The following is a 21,002-nucleotide window of genomic DNA, read 5'->3' on the forward strand; positions in this document are numbered from 1 at the left end:
TGAGCTAATATTTGACTCTCTAAGAGAAGACAAGACAATCTCTTTTTACAAGGTTGACAGATAAGCAAGGAACATTCTTTTTTTCACTTCCAGCCCACACTCTAAAGAGGGGACTAAAGCAGTTTCTCAGTCTGACAGTCAGTCTGTGACTGAGTGTCCACAATCATTTCCAGCCCACTTTTACATCAGAACAAAGGGTGACTAAGTGTCCAGTCATTTCCAGCCCACTTTTACATCAGAACAAAGGGTGACTAAGTGTCCACAGTCATTTCCAGCCCACTTTTACATCAGAACAAAGGGTGACTGAGTGTCCACAGTCATTTCCAGCCCACTTTTACATCAGAACAAAGGGTGACTGAGTGTCCACAGTCATTTCCAGCCCACTTTTACATCAGAGCAAAGGAGTTCATTGATCAGTTATATGTGAACATGGACACAAGATGAAACAGTTACAGGTACAAACACAAATTTTCAAAAGAACACATTCTGTCAGACATTCATGCACACACGCACATGCATCCATATATGCCTGAATAGATGAATATATGCTCAGGCATTCACACACACACACACACACACACACACACACACACACACACACATACATACACACCCACACAGAGCCCCCCACACCCACCCCATCCTGAAATAAAAAATATGCTCATTATAAAAAAAAAAAAAATTAAAAGACCAACCAATGTTTAACACACCCTTCTCCCCCCCCCCCCCCCCCCGCACCCCCTCCCTCCCCGGCCCCCCCAATAAATTCATTGATCCATCTACCAGTCATACTCTTTCGCCCCATGCCATCTGTTCCCATGATCATCATATCACACACACACACACACACACACACACACACACACACACACAAAAATTACCAACTGGTGTTTAACCTTCACTCTCCCTGAAAAAAAAGAAGAAAAATCATCATCAATCTATCAACCAGTCATACTCCTTCTCCCCTTTGCCAGCCGTGCCCACCATCATCAAGCCACCGGATCCGGAGATCGAGGTGGAAATCAACGGCACTTTCACCATCTACTGCGAAGCCGTGGGCGTGCCTACCCCTCTCATCCTGTGGCGCCTCAACTGGGGCAACATCCCCACGGGCCCGCGAGTCACGGAGACCAGTGTGGACGGTCGCGGGTCGTTGACCATCAGGTACGCCCGACCTGAGGACGCCGGGGCCTACACCTGCGAGGCGCTGAACAACCAGGGCAGCATCTTCGCCACGCCTGACGCCCTGATCATCGTCAGACGTGAGTGTGTTATTGTAACCCCCCTTTTTTTTTTCTTTTTTTTTTTCATATTTTTTATATATCTTATGTATTTTCTCTTATTTGTATTTGTACTTCTCTTTTTTGTCACAACAGATTTTTCTGTGTGAAATTCGGGCTACTCTCCAAATGGAGAGCGTATCACTACACTGAGAGCACCACCCATTTTGTTGTATTTTTTCTTGTGTGTAGTTTTATTTGTTTTTCCTATCAAACTGGATTTTTCTACAGAATTTTCATACATACACACATACACACACACACGCGCACGCACACACACACACACACACACACGCACACACACACACATGGTTGTGACATGCATCTGTGAAGTAAGATGACTGAGACATATTTTGCCATTGAACAGTACCATACCAACAGCTTGAATATGAAACAACCATGTAAATACAGCCCTTGGCGCTCAGCTTATATCACACATTGACATGAGCTTACAGTTGGGCCAACAGCAAAGTGAGAGCTGTATGATCAGTCGTTTTTCCATTGCAGTGAGAATTCATTTACAGCTTAGTCTTCTGTGAAGGACTGTGACTCAAAGTGGGAGGCACGATTGCACTGGCTCTTGGGGGCTAGCTGGCCTTTGGGCCCCGTCCTAATGCCGACTCGCCTAAAACCCTCTTCACTTGGCTGAGAGAGTGGGGTGTAATGTGGGCATGACTCTCTCCGCTATGATCAAATTCTAGCCCAGATAGTTGGGACAGCAGTTGCCTCCTCTGCTGTTTGAACACGACTGACTGTCACACAATTACAGCATTATGTTTTTGAAAAGCAAATCCTGACAGTCTCAGACATTTTTGGATCACACTCCAGTCTGTGTTCATAGTTAATGATGTTGAAGATTGCAGTGCCACTTTGTGATCTGTTGTGTAATAGTGATTTTTGAAAATAAATGGATAATATTGCTGAACAATGAAGAGGAATAACAGGCCATCTAGCAAACTAACAATACATTCTCAGCATACTATTCTAAAGTAAATCCAGTGTGTGTTACCTATTCTTTGTGATAAATTTGTAAATATTTACGTTTCCATATCTTCAAGCTTGTATATTTAGTTATTGGTTTGTGTCTGTTTATGTTTTCATTTTATGTTTTGACCAGTATATATTAGAATTTTAGGTAAAAAACACATTTTTTGTTTTTGTTTGTTCCCCTTTGCAGAGAATGTTGTTTTCAAGAGTGCAGAATATGCACTATGTATATCCTCTGTCCTTCTGTATATGTCCTATGTCTTATTACACTTCCTTTTCTCAATTATACATTAATTCAGTTTGATGTATTGTATCCATATTGTTTTGTATTAAGTTTTGCAAACTGTTAAAAAGAAAAGAAAAGAAAAAAAAAAGAAAATATTTGAAAAAAACAGGTTATTTTCTTTTCAGCACCACAAATGATAATAAACAGTGACTATGGTGCGTACAATTGTTTATAGAACAATGTGGCTTTGGTGTGTGTCTGTGGTGCAGGGATCGTGGGGGTGTGCAAGCCTCCCCGCTTCAATGCTGAGGCTCTGCGTCAGGATGAATGTGTTCGATGCTTCTGCTTCGGTCACACGGAGACCTGCTACAGCAGCGACCTGCAGATCTCTCAGGTAACTGTCAGTGTGTGTGTGTTGGGGTGTGTTGTGTGTTTGTGGAGGTGTGTGAGTGAGTGTGTGTGTGCTTGTGTGTTAGTGTTTTGGCATGTGTTTTTATGTATGTGCATGTTGGGGTATGAATGTGTGTGTGTGTGCTTGTGTGTGTGTGTGTGCGCATGCGTGTGCGTGTGTGTGTGATTGAGAAAACAATCTTTTCTTGGCAGAGATTAAGAAATGCACACACACTGTCACATAAAACCTATCTTCTTAAAAAAAAAAGAAGAAATCCTGAAATCTTGTTTACTAGAACCTACCTCACAATACCCTCAGACAAATACACACACACTCTCAAACTACACACACACACACACACACACACACACACACACACACACAATTTACCACACACAGTTTTCTCACCCTGTATCTCTGTGGGTTCAGATCACGCTGGGCAATCGCATGGAGCTGGTCCGCCGGACCACCTTGCAGCCTGTGGAGGAGGGATTCATCCAGTACGTCCCTTCCTCCGGGGACTTTGCCGTCCAGGACTTTGGCCGGACTCTGCCCTCCGGATCCTACTACTGGAGTTTGCCGCGACAGTACCTGGGCAACAGGGTGAGAGGAAGAGGCAATGCGTTTCAGTTCCAGTTTCAGTTTCAGCTTCTCAAGTAGGTGTCACGGCCTTCAGACTAATCCACATACACTACGCCACATCTGTTAAGCAGATGCCTGTCCAGCAGCATAACCCAATGCACTTTGTCAAGCCTTGAGTGCATGCGTATATTTTTGTGTACCTATCAGAGTGGATTTCTTCTATAGAATTTTGCCAGAGACAGCACTCTCATTGCCACGGGTTCTGTTTCATGATAATAATGATAATGATTAGTATTTATATAGCACTAAGTCTTGTGCAGGGACAAATCAAGGCGCTTTCACACCAGTCAGTCACACACATGTATAACTCTAAACTCGGGAAAAAGTGCCGTAAGTGCGTGCTGCACACGAGACCTTGCTTTATCGTCTCATCCAAATGAGTAGACGCTCGGTTTGATTATCCAGTCAAAACTTGGGAGAAAGGGCGAAAGCAGGTTTCAAACCCAGACCCTCGCAGACTCGCTGTATTGGCAGATGAGCGTCTTAACCATTCTGCCACCTTCCTCCTGTGTGTTACGAGTGTGTTGGTTAGTCAAGGCTTGGTCGTTGGGTCATTCAGAATCAAATTACTTCACCATAAAATCAACTGACCTATAAAAACAGACAGAGCCAAATGTTTGTATACTTACAGGTAATTAGCTTGAGGACATTTGGATGGATGAAATTTTTTTTTTTAATTTGTAACTGGGTTGGAGAAAGAATATGTATATTGGATATTTTCTATGATCATAGGTATTCAATATTTCTGGTAAATTTTGTTTTGAAGGTGTCAGTTTTTCACACAAACAGATACATATGTGCGCACACACACACACACACACACACACTGGCATGAATAGACATCATTTCCTCTCATTTAAAAATGCCCCCTTGTGCATACACACCCACACAGATAATAGTTACAGATATTCATGTACATGGCACATCACACACACACACACACACACATGCACGCAGGGTTATGCATGTACATACAACATTTTCCTAAGTAATCATTTTGTTTAAAACTATGTTTCAGTTGACAAGTTATGGAGGAGACCTCAGCTACAGAGTGCTGTATGATGTTGATGGCTTTGACATTGCGACGAATGACCCAGACGTCATCATCGAGGTAAGGGTTGATAATCAGTGTTATGTTTGATATGCAACTTTCTGTCCCCATCAGGTGCCCCAGGACAATTTTCCGTCCCCTTAGGGTCTGTTTTTAAAAAAAAAGTGTTCCAGGACAATTTTCCGTCCCCTTAGGGTCTGTTTTAAAAAAAAAAGTGTTCCAGGACAATTTTCCGTCCCCTTAGGGTCTGTTTAAAAAAAAAAAGTGTTCCAGGACAATTTTCCGTGACATCTCCCCCTTTAGGTTGATAAACCGAAATGGACAATAAAACTCGAATTGAAATTAATGTTCATTTGATCGATTTCGATAATGTCTATGTGTAGCGGGATGGCTTCTTGATGATGCGTCCTCTTCGTGTCGTTGTCACTTGTGGTGTAGCCGCTGGCTGGTCCTTAGACGACACCATCTGCGTAGGCTCATCGGGCTGGGATGTGGAGCTGACCCCGAATGAGTGATGTCCATGGCTCGCCTCAGCATCACGCTGGATGGGCCGGTTGCACTGAACAGGTTGAGTCTGCTTCTGCTGCCTTGGAGTTGGCTGACTCCGCAAAGGAAGGACGGGATCAGTGTTGGGTACAGTGGGTTGGTTCATGGGGACAATTGGGATTTGGATTGGTTGGGGTAAGGGTCTGGATGTCCTCATAAGGTGGCGCCTGTTACGCCGGTACAGCCCTTTGGATGCCTGTATCTCGTATGATCGAGGTGCACACTGCTTGATGACTGTGGCAGGATTGCCCCACTCCTTCTCGTTGTCCAACTTCTGAAGGACGACGTCACCGGGAAGTAGCTCTGGTAGCTCTTTAGTGCCGTGACGACGGTCAAAGTTAAGCTTAGTGGAGAGCTTGCTTCTGGTGTCTCTGTCTCTTATAGTCTCTTTGTTCACAGTACGTGACTCAAGAGTTGCTGGAAGACATGGGAGTGTGGTTCTCAGGTTTCTGCCGTAAGCTAACATAGCCGGACTTTCTCCTGTTGGTGTTGTTGGAGTGGATCGGTGGATCAGGAGGGCAAGGGCTGGATCATCTTGACTTAGAATCTTCTTAGCCTCCTTGACTGCTCGTTCAGCTCCACCGTTGGCTTGGGAATGGTACGGACTAGTAGTCCTGTGAGAAAACTGCCAGGAATCTGCAAAATCCTGGAACCCCTTGGAAGTAAATTGTCTCCCATTATCTGTGATGATCAACTCAGGTATTCCGTGTCTAGAGATAATGTTCTTCATGCTGTTGATCACGGTCTCTGATGTCTGTTGTCTGAGATGTGCAATCTCGATGAATCGTGAATAGAAGTCATAGAGTACGAGGTAGTGTTGAGCCTTGAACTCAAACAGGTCACACGACACCTTTTGAAAGGGACGTTCTGGTAGCTCAGTCATCACTAGTGGTTCTAATGGCTGTGACGGTCTCTTTACCTCGCATGTACGACAGTTATTCACAATGTTCTTGATCTCTTGGCTTATCCCAGGCCACCAAACTGATGATTTGGCTCTTTCGCGACACTTCGCGATACCCTGGTGTCCATGGTGAATCTTCTCTAAGATTTCTTTCTGCATGGCTGCTGGAATCACGATTCTTGTTCCTCTCAAGAGCAATCCCTTGTACACGCTGAATTCTCCACGGTGCTCATGGAACTTGTGTAGCTCTGGTCGCAGGTCCTGGCGATACTTGGGCCAGCCTGAAGCAGTTTGCTGTAGAGCTTCACTCAGGATTGGGTCTCTCTGGCTCTCTCGGGCTATTTTGTCAAGTCGCTCGTCAGAGATTGGCCAGGATGAGGCGATTCCGTCGACATGAGCCTCCACGTCTGCTGACGAAAAACCTTCCTCCATCTCCTCCTCGACGGGACTTCTCGATAGGGCGTCCGCAACTACCAGGTTCTTGCCTGGAGTATGTACTGCTTTCAAGTTGAATCTCAGGAATCTGATCAACATCCTCTGGCATCTTGGAGGGGTCTCGTGTAGATCTTTCGAGTTGATCAGAGGGGCCAGTGGTTTGTGATCTGTCTGAAGAGTAAAGTTTGGAAGCCCTATCAGGTAACGTGAGAACTTTTCGCACGTCCAGATTGCCGCAAGACACTCTTTTTCTATTTGCGCGTATCCTCTTTCTGCTGATGTGAGAGTTCTTGAGCAAAAAGCAATTGGTTTCAGCTGCCCTTCATGGTCTTGTAGGAGAACACCTCCAATACCGTAGCTCGAGGCGTCTGCACTCACAGTCGTCGCTCTGGACAAGTCGTAGTGGGCCAATGTTGGTGCTGATGTCAAAAGTTCTTTGGCTTTTGTCATCGCTAGTCTCTGTGGTTCACCCCAGTGCCAAGCTGCATCTTTTTCCAGTAGCTCTGTGACAGGCTTCAGAACTGAAGACAAGTTTGGTAGGAAACGACCTAGGAAGTTAAACATTCCTAACACTCTCCTCAGCTCCGTGACGTTGGTCGGGTCTGGCATTTCAACAATGGCTTTCACCTTCTTTGGGTCTGGCTTGATCCCATCTGCTGAAATGATATGGCCCAGAAATTCTATCTCTGGTTCTCCAAAAGTGCATTTCTCCTTGTTGAGCTTCAAGCGTGCTTCGGTGAGTTTGTCGATTGCTGATTTCAGTGCTTGATCATGCTGCTCTTGTGACTCGCCGAAGACTAAAATGTCATCGTAAAAGCACACGACGTTCTCCTCATCTTGCAGGATGGTTTCCATTGTTCTCTGGAAAATTTCAGGAGCTGATGATATCCCAAATGGTAGACGTCGAAACTTGTATCTGCCGTGTGGTGTGATGAACGTAGTCAGCTTTGAGCTTGCCTCATCCAAGGGAATTTGATAGAAACCGCTTGTAGCATCTAGCTTACTGAAAACCTTTGCTCCTTTGAGTTTATATAGAAGGTCTTCAAGTGATGGTATGGGGTAAAGTTCACGCTTGACTGCGAGGTTCAGTTTCTTCAGGTCTGCACATATTCTAACACTACCGTTTTTCTTCAAAACTGGCACCATCGGTGCACACCAGTCTGTTGGCTCAGTGATTTCTTCAATGATGCCTGCTTCCTCCATCTTCTGGAGTTCTCGCTTGACCTTGTCCATGAGAGGGATGGGGACTCGTCTTGCACAGTTCAGGCTGTAGGGTGTGTGGTTTTCATTCAGTACAATTTTCACAGGCGGACACTTGACTGGGTCGCCTACTGGACCGAAAGCTTTCTCAATGCTGCCAATCCTCTGCACTAACCCGCACTGGACGCTCGCTTCTCTGCTGAGTAAACAGTCTGTCTGTCCTTCAGCGACGTAAATCTCAAGGTTGACATTCTTACTGTGCAGTGTCAGTGATTGTTTGAACATTCCTAGACAATCTATCTGACCTCCTGCTCCCTGAAGAATGATCTTGGACGGTGTCAAAGTTGGTTGTGGTTTCAGAGTCTTATATATTTTGGCCGGCATCACAGTCACGTCGGCCCCTGTGTCGATCTTAAACTTGACTTTGCTCTGGCCTATGTTGATGTCTGTCATCCATGCTTGCTTGGATGGCGACTGCACTGCTCCCAGAAAATATGTCTCGTCTTCTGCATCTACAGCTTTCAACTGTTTCGTTCGGCATACTGTTGAGAAATGGTTGAACTTCTGGCAGGTCCTGCAGCGTTTGCCTATAGCTGGACAATCTTCTCTCGAGTGTGGTCCTCGCCCGCAACGTCCGCAGCGATCTGTCTTGTCCTTAGGTCCTGTGCTATCCTGTTTTCTTGTATTTCTTAAATTTCCTCCTTTTCCTTTTCCTCCTCTCTGCTTTCCTTGGCCTTTTGCATGAACAGCATCTACTTTCTCCCCTAGCTTTCTCTGTTCCCCTAGCTGTTTCTTAACGCTCTCGTATTGCCTGGCCTGCTTCACTGCATTCTCTAGCGTCAAATCAGCTTGAAGTTGTAATTTCTCTGATAACTCCCTATCAGATACACCAAGAACAAACCTATCTCGTATGGTGTCTTCTCGGTTGGGAAAGTTAGCGTGTTCAGAAAGTTCATAGAGAGCTCGGTAGAATGCTTCTATGCTTTCACTGCTGTCCTGGCTTCGCTGATAGAACATTGCTCTAACATGTATTATGTTCTTTTGTGGAACGAAATGTCTATCAAATAAGTCTAGCACAGCTTTGAGATTGGGTCCTGTCTCTTCCGTTTCATCATAGTGAAAAGACTCGTAGACCTGCTCTGCAGTGGCCCCCATGGCATAAATCAGCGATGAAAGTTGTATTTGAAAACTTTTAGTGCTCAGTTCGTTTGCAATCACAAAACGTTCGAATCTTTTCCGCCATTGTGGCCAGCTTTCTGGCTGCTTAAAATCGAAGTTCTCTGGCGGTTTGAAAGGCATCTTATGAGGAAATAAGAAAAACTCAACTCACAGGTTATTTCTCGTCTGTAAGTGGTGTGTTGAGGTCTCTTCGTTTTCAAGTCGTAGCGTCGAGCTGTCTCGTCTGCTACAGCTGAGAATCTCTCACAGTTGCCAAGTTGCGTCGCCGATTCGTTGTGCGGAGATCTTCATAAAGCTGGATTCGTAGAGCCGCCGACTGCCACCATGCTTCGTTCTCACACGTTCTTACAGACTAGTAACAACAGGAACCTCTTGTTGATGTTTCCTTTACTGATGCAAAAACTGAACTGCCTCTGACAGGCTAACAACATGGTTCGGAAACGAGTGAGTACATATCGAAAACGAGGCATGGTCGAGGTCGAGGTCGCCGGAGGTGACTATTTCGATCGCGAAACACGAAATACATGATACCGTGACACCGTGTGTTAAGAAAAGTGCCCCAGGACAATTTTCCATTCCCTTCCAGTGAGTAAAAAAAAAAAAAAAGCCCCAGGGAAGAAGTTTCTGTCCAATCATTGTAGGAATCTTCCTTTCACAAAATTGTTAAAAACAGAGCGTAAACCTGACAAGATGGCGTTGAGAGCCTTGGCCCACAGAATGATTAGCACTTGTAGCTTTTAGAGGCGTTTGATTGGCTAAGAGTGGACCGGGCAAGACGGATCGTCTTTTCACTGTTTGTCTCACAAAATTTGGCCAAGCAGAGCAAACTGATAGGCCAAGTTTGCATCAGTTTGACATGGTAAGTATATATGTCCCCAAACATGGAGTATAATACAAACTCCTCCTGTTCATGTGAAATTGTCATGAACTGATAGTGTGCTCATTTTCCTTTCAGGAAAAGTATAGGTTTTATTTTCTTATAGTAGTTTGCATGCTAGATTTTTCAAAAAAAATAACTACCTTCCCTGACCCTCCCTTGACAAGTAGATGTCTCAGAGCATAAAATAGGTTTGGCACTGAAAGAGTCAACAAAGTCAAGAGTAGATGATACAGCAGCACAAAATATAAAACACTTTGAGAACTGTTGATCCCAGAAAAGTGACACATGGTACTCGTTTATGAAATTCCAAAATATGATTCAGGCATTGACAGCAGATGACAGAAGCAGGTGTCATTTTGAAAGTGCACTTTAATTTCTCTCTGTAAACAGAGAGGGTAGGGTAGGGTAGGGTGCATGACAGGTGCACCTGACTGCTGAAGGACACTGATTTGTTTTCTCTCCCAGTAGGCTAAAATAAACTGAATAATATTGTTGTACAGACTTGAACTCTGTATCAGTATCTGTGGGTTTACAGAACTATAGAACTGCCAGTGTACACTGCTCACCTTAATGAAGCTCAGCTGTGTAAATAAAAGGTTCACCCCTTGAGTGTCAGGGGAAAGTAGAAAGTGGTGTTTCAAGCCATGAATCAGTCAATATCCAGAACAATCAGCCCAGAACAGAAACACAGTCTTTGAGATATACCACCAGATCAAATGTGTGAATTTTCAGCCATCCAGAGTTGTTTTGCTCCTTTTGATGATCATCGGTGACATCAATATACACAGGCAGTATGTACTAAGGCACTCAAGGAGTGAAAAGGATATAGGTCCCATTGCCTTTTACAGGCACTGGAGCAGTGAATTCCTTTTCACTGTGTTTAGGGCTCGGCATAGAAAGGCGGGGCCTAATTCTCTTGTTCCACCCTTCTGACCTTCCGTGACTGAAGTCAGGTACCCTTTCACACCTGGGTGGAGTGAGGAGAATGGGGTATGGGAGTAAAGTGCCTTTCCCAAGGACACCCCATGCCGAAACCAGGCTCAAACACTGGATATAACTGCTGAACACTGGATCACAAGCGGAGTAAAGTGCCTTTCCCAAGGACACAGCGTGCCGAAACCAGGCTCAAACACTGGATATAACTGCTGAACACTGGATCACAAGCGGAGTAAAGTGCCTTTCCCAAGGACACAGCGTGCCGAAACCAGGCTCAAACACTGGATATAACTGCTGAACACTGGATCACAAGCGGAGTAAAGTGCCTTTCCCAAGGACACCCCATGCCGAAACCAGGCTCAAACACTGGATATAACTGGTGAACACTGGATCACAAGCGGAGTAAAGTGCCTTTCCCAAGGACACAGCGTGCCCAAACCAGGCTCAAACACTGGATATAACTGCTGAACACTGGATCACAAGCGGAGTAAAGTGCCTTTCCCAAGGACACAGGGTGCCGAAACCAGGCTCAAACACTGGATATAACTGCTGAACACTGGATCACAAGCGGAGTAAAGTGCCTTTCCCAAGAACACAACATGCCCAAACCAGGCTCAGACACTGGATATAACTGGTGAACACTGGATCACAAGCGGAGTAAAGTGCCTTTCCCAAGGACACAGGGTGCCGAAACCAGGCTCAAACACTGGATATAACTGCTGAACACTGGATCACAAGCGGAGTAAAGTGCCTTTCCCAAGAACACAACATGCCCAAACCAGGCTCAGACACCGGGTATAACTGGTGAACACTGGATCACAAGTCCTTACTGATTCTGCCTCTTTGTGTTGCTCTGTAAATAATGACCAAAAATAAAAATAAATAAAAAACTACAAAACTACATTGTTCGTTTATTTATTTATAGCCTGTTCATCAAAGACTACAGATTGCGTAATTATGAACTTACTAGTGCAGATGTGTACCTATAAGTCCTGCAGGCCATGAACATTGAAAATGTGTGTCTTTTACAGGTTTTTGTTCTTGTTGTTTTGTATTGTTGCATTCCGTTTTTGTGCTTAGTTACATTGTTCTACATTTTTTATTTCTCACAGGGGAATGGCATCACACTGTTTTATTTCTCATCACTCTGTTTTATTTCTCATCACTCTGTTTTATTTCTCACAGGGGAATGGCATCACTCTGTTTTATTTCTCATCACTCTGTTTTATTTCTCATCACTCTGTTTTATTTCTCACAGGGGAATGGCATCACTCTGTTTTATTTCTCATCACTCTGTTTTATTTCTCACAGGGGAATGGCATCACTGTTTTATTTCTCACAGGGGAATGGCATCACTGTTTTATTCCTCACAGGGGAATGGCATCACACTGTTTTATTTCTCACAGGGGAATGGCATCACTCTGTTTTATTTCTCACAGGGGAATGGCATCACTCTGTTTTATTTCTCACAGGGGAATGGCATCACTCTGTTTTATTTCTCACAGGGGAATGGCATCACTGTTTTATTCCTCACAGGGGAATGGCATCACTCTGTTTTATTTCTCACAGGGGAATGGCATCACTGTTTTATTCCTCACAGGGGAATGGCATCACTCTGTTTTATTTCTCACAGGGGAATGGCATCACTCTGTTTTATTTCTCACAGGGGAATGGCATCACTGTTTTATTTCTCATCACTCTGTTTTATTTCTCATCACTCTGTTTTATTCCTCACAGGGGAATGGCATCACTCTGTTTTACCGGCGTGACTCCACTGTGCCCCCAGGTGCCTCTACAACAGTTCGAGTACCACTTGTAGAGGTAAGCACACACATCGTTGCTGTTGTACTGATGAATCTTTAACCTTTCCTTATTCATTTGCATAAGTAGCATAAAGATGTTTGAAAACAAGAAGCGTGAACGAAGGAAGCAGGTCTCAACTTCTGGAGACGTTTTCCCTTGCAACACCTGTGGGAAGTGCTGCGCATCCAGAATCGGCCTCTTCTCCCATATAAGGACACACACCAACAGATAAGCCTGCCTGTCTACTCATCCATCAGACCAACGGGAGACTCCATCATAGTCGTTCATTTGTATAATCAGTTTTCAAGATTTTATATTGGCTAAAGTTCTGCTTTCCTTATAGCCACTGATTTGTATTATTAGTCTTCAAAATTTTATGTCCACTAAAGTTCAGCTTAGAGTTTACAGGATCTTGGGAAGCTGGGAAGTTAGGATGACAGCACAAATAGTGGTAGTTTGGGGGAAACTTCCAAAACGTAAAATAATAACAGTCGAGGAACATCATTAATTTTGAGTTTCACTGCACTAGATATTTGGAAATAGCATCCATCCTGTCTGTATAACACTCCATCTCTGAGTGAATTTAAAAAAAACAATCTCGAGGCGTGTTTATTTTGCCAGACATTCCAAAAGCAGAGGGTTGTGTGATTTATCATCAAAGTGGATTTCTCTAAAGAGTTTTGCCAGGGACAGCCCTTTTGTTGCCATGGGTCCTTTTATGTGTGCAAAGTGCATGCCATGCATATCATGTCATGCAAACACCAATCACCCAGGTCAGGAGGTGAGGGGAAGTAAAAATCCTGGTCTGTATGTGGGATTCAAACCCATGGACATTGGCTTCCTAGCTGGACACTTTACCACTTGGCCACCACCCCATGAATGCAGGCAATACAACACCGTCATCGCTGTTGGCTGTGAATAAATCAGATGTCGTATTGTTGGCTATATAACAAACCATTTACAGCTTTGTCTTTTGTGAAGGACTATGACTCTCAAACTAGGAGGCAAAATTGCACTGGCTCTTAGTGCTGCAGCCTTGTGGGCTGGTTGGCCTTTGGGAACCATCCCAGCGCCGACTGTCCTGAAACCCTCTTGGCCGAGAGAGTGGGGATGTACTTGGGCAAGACACTCTCTACAATAATCAAATTCTAGCCCAAATAGTCAGAACAGCAGTTGCCTCCTCTGCTGTTCTGTTGGTCATAGTCGGACACGACTGACTGTCATATATATAACAACATCCACAGCAATCTAACATGAGTAGTGTCACTATGTGTAAATTTCTCTTTGAAGATGATTACGTCAACTTGACTTGATCTTTGCAGACGGACTGGGAGAAGAGCGAGGGACCAATCAGAGACGACCGGCCGATCTCCCAGCTGGCCACACGCCAGGACTTCATGCTGGCTCTGCAGAACATTTCTCGCATCCTGATCCGCGCCACCTACGACAACAGGCAGAATTCTATCAGGTAACAGGAACGTGATGGTGTGTCTTGCATGTGTGTCAGGGGAGAAAGGGGCACCATAGCAGTGGGCTGGGGGAGAGGGGTGGGGGTGGGGGCGGAGAGAAGTTGGGTGGAAGTGGCTGATAGTTCTGGTCTGACTCAAAAGTCTCTGATCCACACAGCAGTGGGGGGGGGGGGGGGGGAGTTGGGTGGAAGTGGCTGATAGTTCTGGTCTGACTCAAAAGTCTCTGATCCACACAGCAGTGGGGTGGGGGGGGGGGAGAGAAGTTGGGTGGAAGTGGCTGATAGTTCTGGTCTGACTCAAAAGTCTCTGATCCACACAGCAGTGGGGTGGGGGGGGGGGGGGGGGGAAGTTGGGGGGAAGTGGCTGATAGTTCTGGTCTGACTCAAAAGTCTCTGATCCACCAAGCAGTGGGGTGGGGGGGAGAGAAGTTGGGTGGAAGTGGCTGATAGTTCTGGTCTGACTCAAAAGTCTCTGATCCACACAGCAGTGGGGTGGGGGGGGGGGGGGGAAGTTGGGGGGAAGTGGCTGATAGTTCTGGTCTGACTCAAAAGTCTCTGATCCACCAAGCAGTGGGGTGGGGGGGAGAGAAGTTGGGTGGAAGTGGCTGATAGTTCTGGTCTGACTCAAAAGTCTCTGATCCACCAAGCAGAAATGAGCAGCAACACTTCCTATTTGCTTGTGTTCCCCATTCTTCACATATCTTAATCAAGCGACTGTAAAATACATGGATGTGGATGTTTGTAAAGAGCTCAGAGCTGGGTCTCAGACCGAGGACAGGTGTTGTATAAGTATCCATGTCATGAAAGTGATTTGCTTTGACCTCTTTTTCTGCCACATCACTGCTGTTTTGGATCTGGGTTTGGCAGAGATACTGTGTGTCCCCCCATCTTATTTTGATGACTTTGTTTCAAGTTTTATTCACATGGCTTGTCATGATTTTTTTACTGTTCATATTCAGTTCTCTGTTCTGGGGGTGTTATCTTTGTGCAGATGTAACTTTTCAAGATGAGTCTCTGTCATAGTGAGTAAAGCACAGAAGAAGAATATGATGTGAACATGCACCACATGTGTGCAGCTGAGTTGGTCACAAAAGCAAGCTTAGCAGTGCTAAGTTTCCTTAGCATTAAGAATTTGTTAGTCAATGGAATTTGCATAGATATGAGAAAATTCTTATTGCTAGGCAAAGTTAGTTCTGTGGCTTCATTGAGCTGAATAGCTGAATAAAAAAAGAATCAGATTGATACAGCTGTTATGACGATTAATGCTATGTGATAAATTGAAAAAGATTGAGATGTGCATCATAAACTTAAGCGTCATATAAATTAAACCTGTGCGTTTTCGGTGTTAAGTCTTTCCCTTTTCATTGATAATAACATATAAGGATAATAATTATATATAAGATAAAAAAAAATAATCAGTTCTCAGTGTTAGGCATTGAAGGATATTCACCTAGCACTGTCATTATCTGGGTACCAGCGTGTGTGTGTGTGTGTGTAGTATCATTTCTTTACACTGTGTTGTGTGATCACTGACCAGAATCGGCAACGTCCTGTTGACGACGGGTGTGAGACGTGCCACAGACCAGGGGCGTGCTGTGTACGTGGAAGAGTGCAGCTGTCCTGTTGGCTACACAGGACTCTCTTGTGAGGTAATGTGTTCATTCTTTCTCCACCGCAGTTCACTTCAGTCTGAGAAAGGTGGCAGTTCAGTTACTCAAGGAGGCGCCACTGCGTTTGGAAAAATTCATGTTCGGTAAACCGCATCTGCTAAGCAGATGACCAGCAGTGTAACCCAACGCGCTTAAGAAGCAGAATGGTTAAGATGCTTATCTGCCATTGCAGTGTCTTATCTGCCATTGCAGTGTCTTATCTGCCATTGCAGTGTCTTATCTGCCATTGCAGTGTCTTATCTGCCATTGCAGTGTCTTATCTGCCATTGCAGTGTCTTATCTGCCATTGCAGTGTCTTATCTGCCATTGCAGTGTCTTATCTGCCATTGCAGTGTCTTATCTGCCATTGCAGTGTCTTACCTGCCATTGCAGTGTCTTACCTGCCATTGCAGTGTCTTATCTGCCATTGCAGTGTCTTATCTGCCATTGCAGTGTCTTATCTGCCATTGCAGTGTCTTACCTGCCATTGCAGTGTCTTACCTGCCATTGCAGTGTCTTATCTGCCATTGCAGTGTCTTATCTGCCATTGCAGTGTCTTATCTGCCATTGCAGTGTCTTATCTGCCATTGCAGTGTCTTATCTGCCATTGCAGTGTCTTATCTGCCATTGCAGTGTCTTACCTGCCATTGCAGTGTCTTATCTGCCATTGCAGTGTCTTATCTGCCATTGCAGTGTCTTATCTGCCATTGCAGTGTCTTATCTGCCATTGCAGTGTCTTATCTGCCATTGCAGTGTCTAAGGTAAGGGTCTGGGTTCCAATCCTGGCCTTGCCCCTTTTTCCCAAGTTTGACTGGGAAATCAAAATGAGCATTCAATTTAACGTCTTTCCACTTAACGTGATATTAGATAAACTGAGCACCTAGTCATTCAGATGAGTCATTGAGATGATATCTAGCACACAACATGAAGGGATGTAACTGCTGAAGATCCTTATCCCTTTTTTGTGCAGAGTTGTGCCCCTGGATTCTACCGCATTCGGGCTGGGCGCCGGTACCTCGGGGAGTGTGTCCCGTGCAACTGCAACAGCCACACCAATGACTGCGACCCCGAGACTGGCGTCTGTGAGGTAATGACGTCCGCTGAATTGTCCATGTTGTTAATGGGGAGGGCAAGGCTAGAGGGGGTGACTGATGCAGTTTTACATACACTGTAGCATGTACGCATACTTTCATACATATGCGCATACCTGTACAGTAGCATGCATACATACATACATACATACGTACATACGTACGTAAGTACATACACACGCACATACATACACACATATATGTATACATACATACATACATACATACATACCGTACATACACAGTAGCATGTATACATACATACATGAATACATACATACATACATACACAGTAGCATATGTGCATAGTAGCATACATACATACATACATACATACATACATATATACACAGTAGCATGTATATATACATACATACATACATAATACACAGTAGCATGCATACATACATACATATTCACATACATACACAGTAGCATGTATACATATATATATATATATATATATATATATATATATATATATATATATATGCAAACATACACAGTGGCATGCATGCATACATACATACATACACACATGCATATACAATAGCATGCATACGTACACACATCCATCCATCCACACACACACGTATGCAATGCTCTCTCTCTCTCTCTCTCTCTCTCTCTCTCTCTCTCTCTCTCGTGCTGCTGTGACAAAGAGTAATACAACACAAGACAATAGAATACAATACAATACAGCACAATGCAGTACAATGCAAGACAACACACAGTAGAACAATGATACAATAATGATGGTGGTTCAACGAAGAAGACTTGCATGATGACCATCGATGATGTCTGTGTCACAACAGAACTGCCTGCACAACACGGAAGGCATTTACTGCGACCGCTGCGCACAGGGCTACGTTGGGGACGCACTGCGAGGAACTCCCAATGACTGTGAACTTTGCCCTTGCCCTCTGACCATCCCCAGCAACCAGTGAGCTTTGTCTTTTGGGTCTCATCCAGCGTCTCTGGTGGGGTCTCATCCAGCGTCTCTGGTGGGGTCTCATCCAGCGTCTCTGGGGGGGTCTCATCCAGCGTCTCTCATCCAGCGTCTCTGGGGGGGTCTCATCCAGCGTCTCTGGGGGGGTCTCATCCAGCGTCTCTGGTCTCATCCAGCGTCTCTGGTGGGGTCTCATCCAGCGTCTCTGGGGGGTCTCATTCAGCGTCTCTGGTCTCATCCAGCGTCTCTGGGGGGGTCTCATCCAGCGTCTCTGGGGGGGTCTCATCCAGCGTCTCTGGTGGGGGGGGAGGGGGGGTCCTCCAACCACCTCTTTTTTTCCCACATATTTCTTTCTTTCTTTTTTCTCCTCTTCTTTTTTCTTCTCCTTTCTTTCTCTTTTGCTTCCTCATACACAATGTTACACCCACTCTTGCAAATATAGATGCACATAGCGATTCGCTTATTGCATGCACACATTCATGCACAAGAAGGCATACATACATGCAAGGATGCATTTGCATACGTGCTCTTGCAAAGATATGCACATGTACACACACCCATTTACATGCACATGCACGCGCACGCGCGCGCACACACACACACACACACACACACATTTTTTCTAAAAGGCATGTGAGCTCTGTTTACTTTTAGAACATCCTATTCCTGAACTCCTCAAGAACGTCCCATATCATCACAGATAAAAGACTGAGCTTGGATTTACTCTACTGTCTCATCCAAAATACTAATCAGTGTATGATGGATGACCTATATCTGTATTTAATCCAGGAACAACATGGAAAGTAATGGCTAAGCATAGTAATTTTGCCCATAACACCAGTCACTTCAGTGGTGTTCAGCAGTGCCTGTTCTGACTGAACATTAGTAGGACAGCATGCGTCAAGCCCCTCAACTACCTACCTTCCTCTACTGACTGTAGTTTCGTTCTTCGTTCATGGGCTGCGACTCCAGCATTCACTCCTATACACAGGTGGGCTTTTACATGTTTGCAGCCATACTCCGGTTTTCAGGAGAGTGCATGCCAGGTGAGTTCTTGTTTCCATAACCCACGGAATGCTGATATGGATTACTGGATCTCTAACGTGTGTATTTGATCTTCTGCATGCATATACACACGAAAGGGGTTCAGGCACCAGCAGTTCTGCTGACCTGGGAGATCGGAAAAATCTCCAGCCTTTAGTCACCAGGTGCGGTGACTGGGATTTGAACCTGGGACCTTCAGACTGAAAGTCCAAGGCTTTAACCACTCAGCTATTGTACCCGTCACTGACAGCATTGACTTTCTTATTGGTGCAAACATTTTCACCCTTCTCTTACAAGGCAACTTTCTGTACACTGTGTGTTTCAGACATAAAAGTGATTGATTGATTGATTATTGCAGCCTTTTTTTCCTTAGCACAATATCTTGTCTTTCCATCTTAGTGTGCATGTTGTCCAGTATTTTTCAGCAATCAGTGAGTTGCAGAACACACAAACACTTACAGTATACACTCACCTCTGAAATTCTGAAGTGGTTGCTTAGTGATGTGCTCAACTGGGAAGTGAATGTCCTCAGGTTTGATTCCCAAATACAGACCAAAATTTTTACAACCCCCTCTATGAAACCATGAGTGGTGGTCTAGGTGCAAGACAACAAACCAAGGTCCTGCATGCAGCATGCACTTAGCGCACATAGAAGAACCCATGGCAACAAAAGGGTTGTCCCTGGCAAAATTCTGCAGAAAAATCCACTTTGATGGCAAAACAAATAAACTAGCAGAGTGGGGGAAAGAAAGGGTGGTGCCTCTTAATTTTACATTGAGAAATATGTCATGACAAAAAGTAATACAAAACAATACAAAATAGGTCATAGCAGGGAGGGTGGGTAGACCGCAAGCATATCTCCCCCTCCCCATCACCCCCTAACTTCCCTCTCCCCCTTCCCCCTCACTTAAGAACATGGGAGTGGCAGCCCCACCAATACAGAAAAAGATGACGATAACGCTCCATCACTGACCGTGGATATTATGAACCAGTACAGAAAAAGATGATGATAACGCTCCATCACTGACCGTGGATATTATGAACCAGTACAGAAAAAGATGATGATAACGCTCCATCACTGACCGTGGATATTATGAACCAGTACAAAAAAGACGATGATAACGCTCCATCACTGACCGTGGATATTATGAACCAGTACAGAAAAAGACGATGATAACGCTCCATCACTGACCGTGGATATTATGAACCAATACAGAAAAAGATGACGATAACGCTCCATCACTGACCGTGGATATTATGAACCAGTACAGAAAAAGATGATGATAACGCTCCATCACTGACCGTGGATATTATGAACCAGTACAGAAAAAGATGACGATAACGCTCCATCACTGACCGTGGATATTATGAACCAGTACAGAAAAAGATGACGATAACGCTCCATCACTGACCGTGGATATTATGAACCAGTACAGAAAAAGATGATGATAACGCTCCATCACTGACCGTGGATATTATGAATGCTGCATCACCATGTGTCGTGCGTCATGCCTGTGTCACAGGTTCAGCCCGACCTGTGTCCGAGACCGTGACGGAGAGGTCAGGTGCACGGCCTGCCCGGCAGGTTACACCGGTCGCCGTTGTGAAACCTGTCTGCCGGGTTACCGTGGCAACCCCATGGTGCCTGGCGACCGTTGCACTCCTATCAATCGTAAGTTTCAGCCGTTGAAAAGCAGCGTGTTTCTTTTCTTTCCCACCCCCCTTTTTTTTTTTTTTTTTTTTTTTTACAGAAATGGTTTGTTTGTTCAATGTGATCCACTTCTTCCAATGATGTGGGTTTTTTGTTTTGTTTTTGTGAAAAAGCCATCAGTATGTTGTGTGAGTAGTGCTATGTGAAAGACTGTTCATTTACATACAGTGTGTAAAAGCCATCAGTATGTTGTGTGAGTAGCGCTGTGTGAAAGACTGTTCATTTACATACAGTGTGTAAAGCCATCTACAGTGTGTTCTGTGAGTAGTGCTATATGAAAGACTGTTCATTTACATACAGTGTGTAAAAGCCATCTACAGTGTGTTCTGTGAGTAGTGCTATATGAAAGACTGTTCATTTACATACAGTGTGTAAAAGCCATCAGTGTGTTCTGTGAGTAGTGCTATGTGAAAGACTGTTCATTTACATGCAGTGTGTAAAAGCCATCTACAGTGTGTTCTGTGAGTAGTGCTATATGAAAGACTGTTCATTTACATGCAGTGTGTAAAAGCCATCAGTGTGTTCTGTGAGTAGTGCTATGTGAAAGACTGTTCATTTACATGCAGTGTGTAAAAGCCATCAGTGTGTTCTGTGAGAAGCGCTGTGTGAAAGACTGTTCATTTACATGCAGTG

The 21,002-nt window shown here is 44.6% G+C and overlaps 1 protein-coding gene across 14 annotated transcripts in view; it reads left to right on the forward strand.

Moving 5' to 3' along the window:
• The window catches only part of LOC143287757 (basement membrane-specific heparan sulfate proteoglycan core protein-like), a 310,798-nt gene that overhangs the window by 184,644 nt on the left and 105,152 nt on the right, over positions 1–21,002 (forward strand). For all 14 annotated transcript variants that reach the window (XM_076596017.1, XM_076596019.1, XM_076596022.1 and 11 more), the window contains 10 exons: positions 975–1,262; positions 2,763–2,887; positions 3,314–3,487; positions 4,545–4,637; positions 12,392–12,475; positions 13,780–13,925; positions 15,463–15,574; positions 16,545–16,661; positions 17,481–17,608; positions 20,182–20,330. In XM_076596017.1, the coding sequence (XP_076452132.1) occupies positions 975–1,262; positions 2,763–2,887; positions 3,314–3,487; positions 4,545–4,637; positions 12,392–12,475; positions 13,780–13,925; positions 15,463–15,574; positions 16,545–16,661; positions 17,481–17,608; positions 20,182–20,330 (1,416 nt within the window). The remainder of the gene's footprint in view (positions 1–974; positions 1,263–2,762; positions 2,888–3,313; positions 3,488–4,544; positions 4,638–12,391; positions 12,476–13,779; positions 13,926–15,462; positions 15,575–16,544; positions 16,662–17,480; positions 17,609–20,181; positions 20,331–21,002) is intronic.

The sequence above is a fragment of the Babylonia areolata genome, chromosome 11 (genome assembly GCF_041734735.1).
Source record: "Babylonia areolata isolate BAREFJ2019XMU chromosome 11, ASM4173473v1, whole genome shotgun sequence".
In the NCBI taxonomy this organism is placed as follows: domain Eukaryota; kingdom Metazoa; phylum Mollusca; class Gastropoda; order Neogastropoda; family Buccinidae; genus Babylonia; species Babylonia areolata.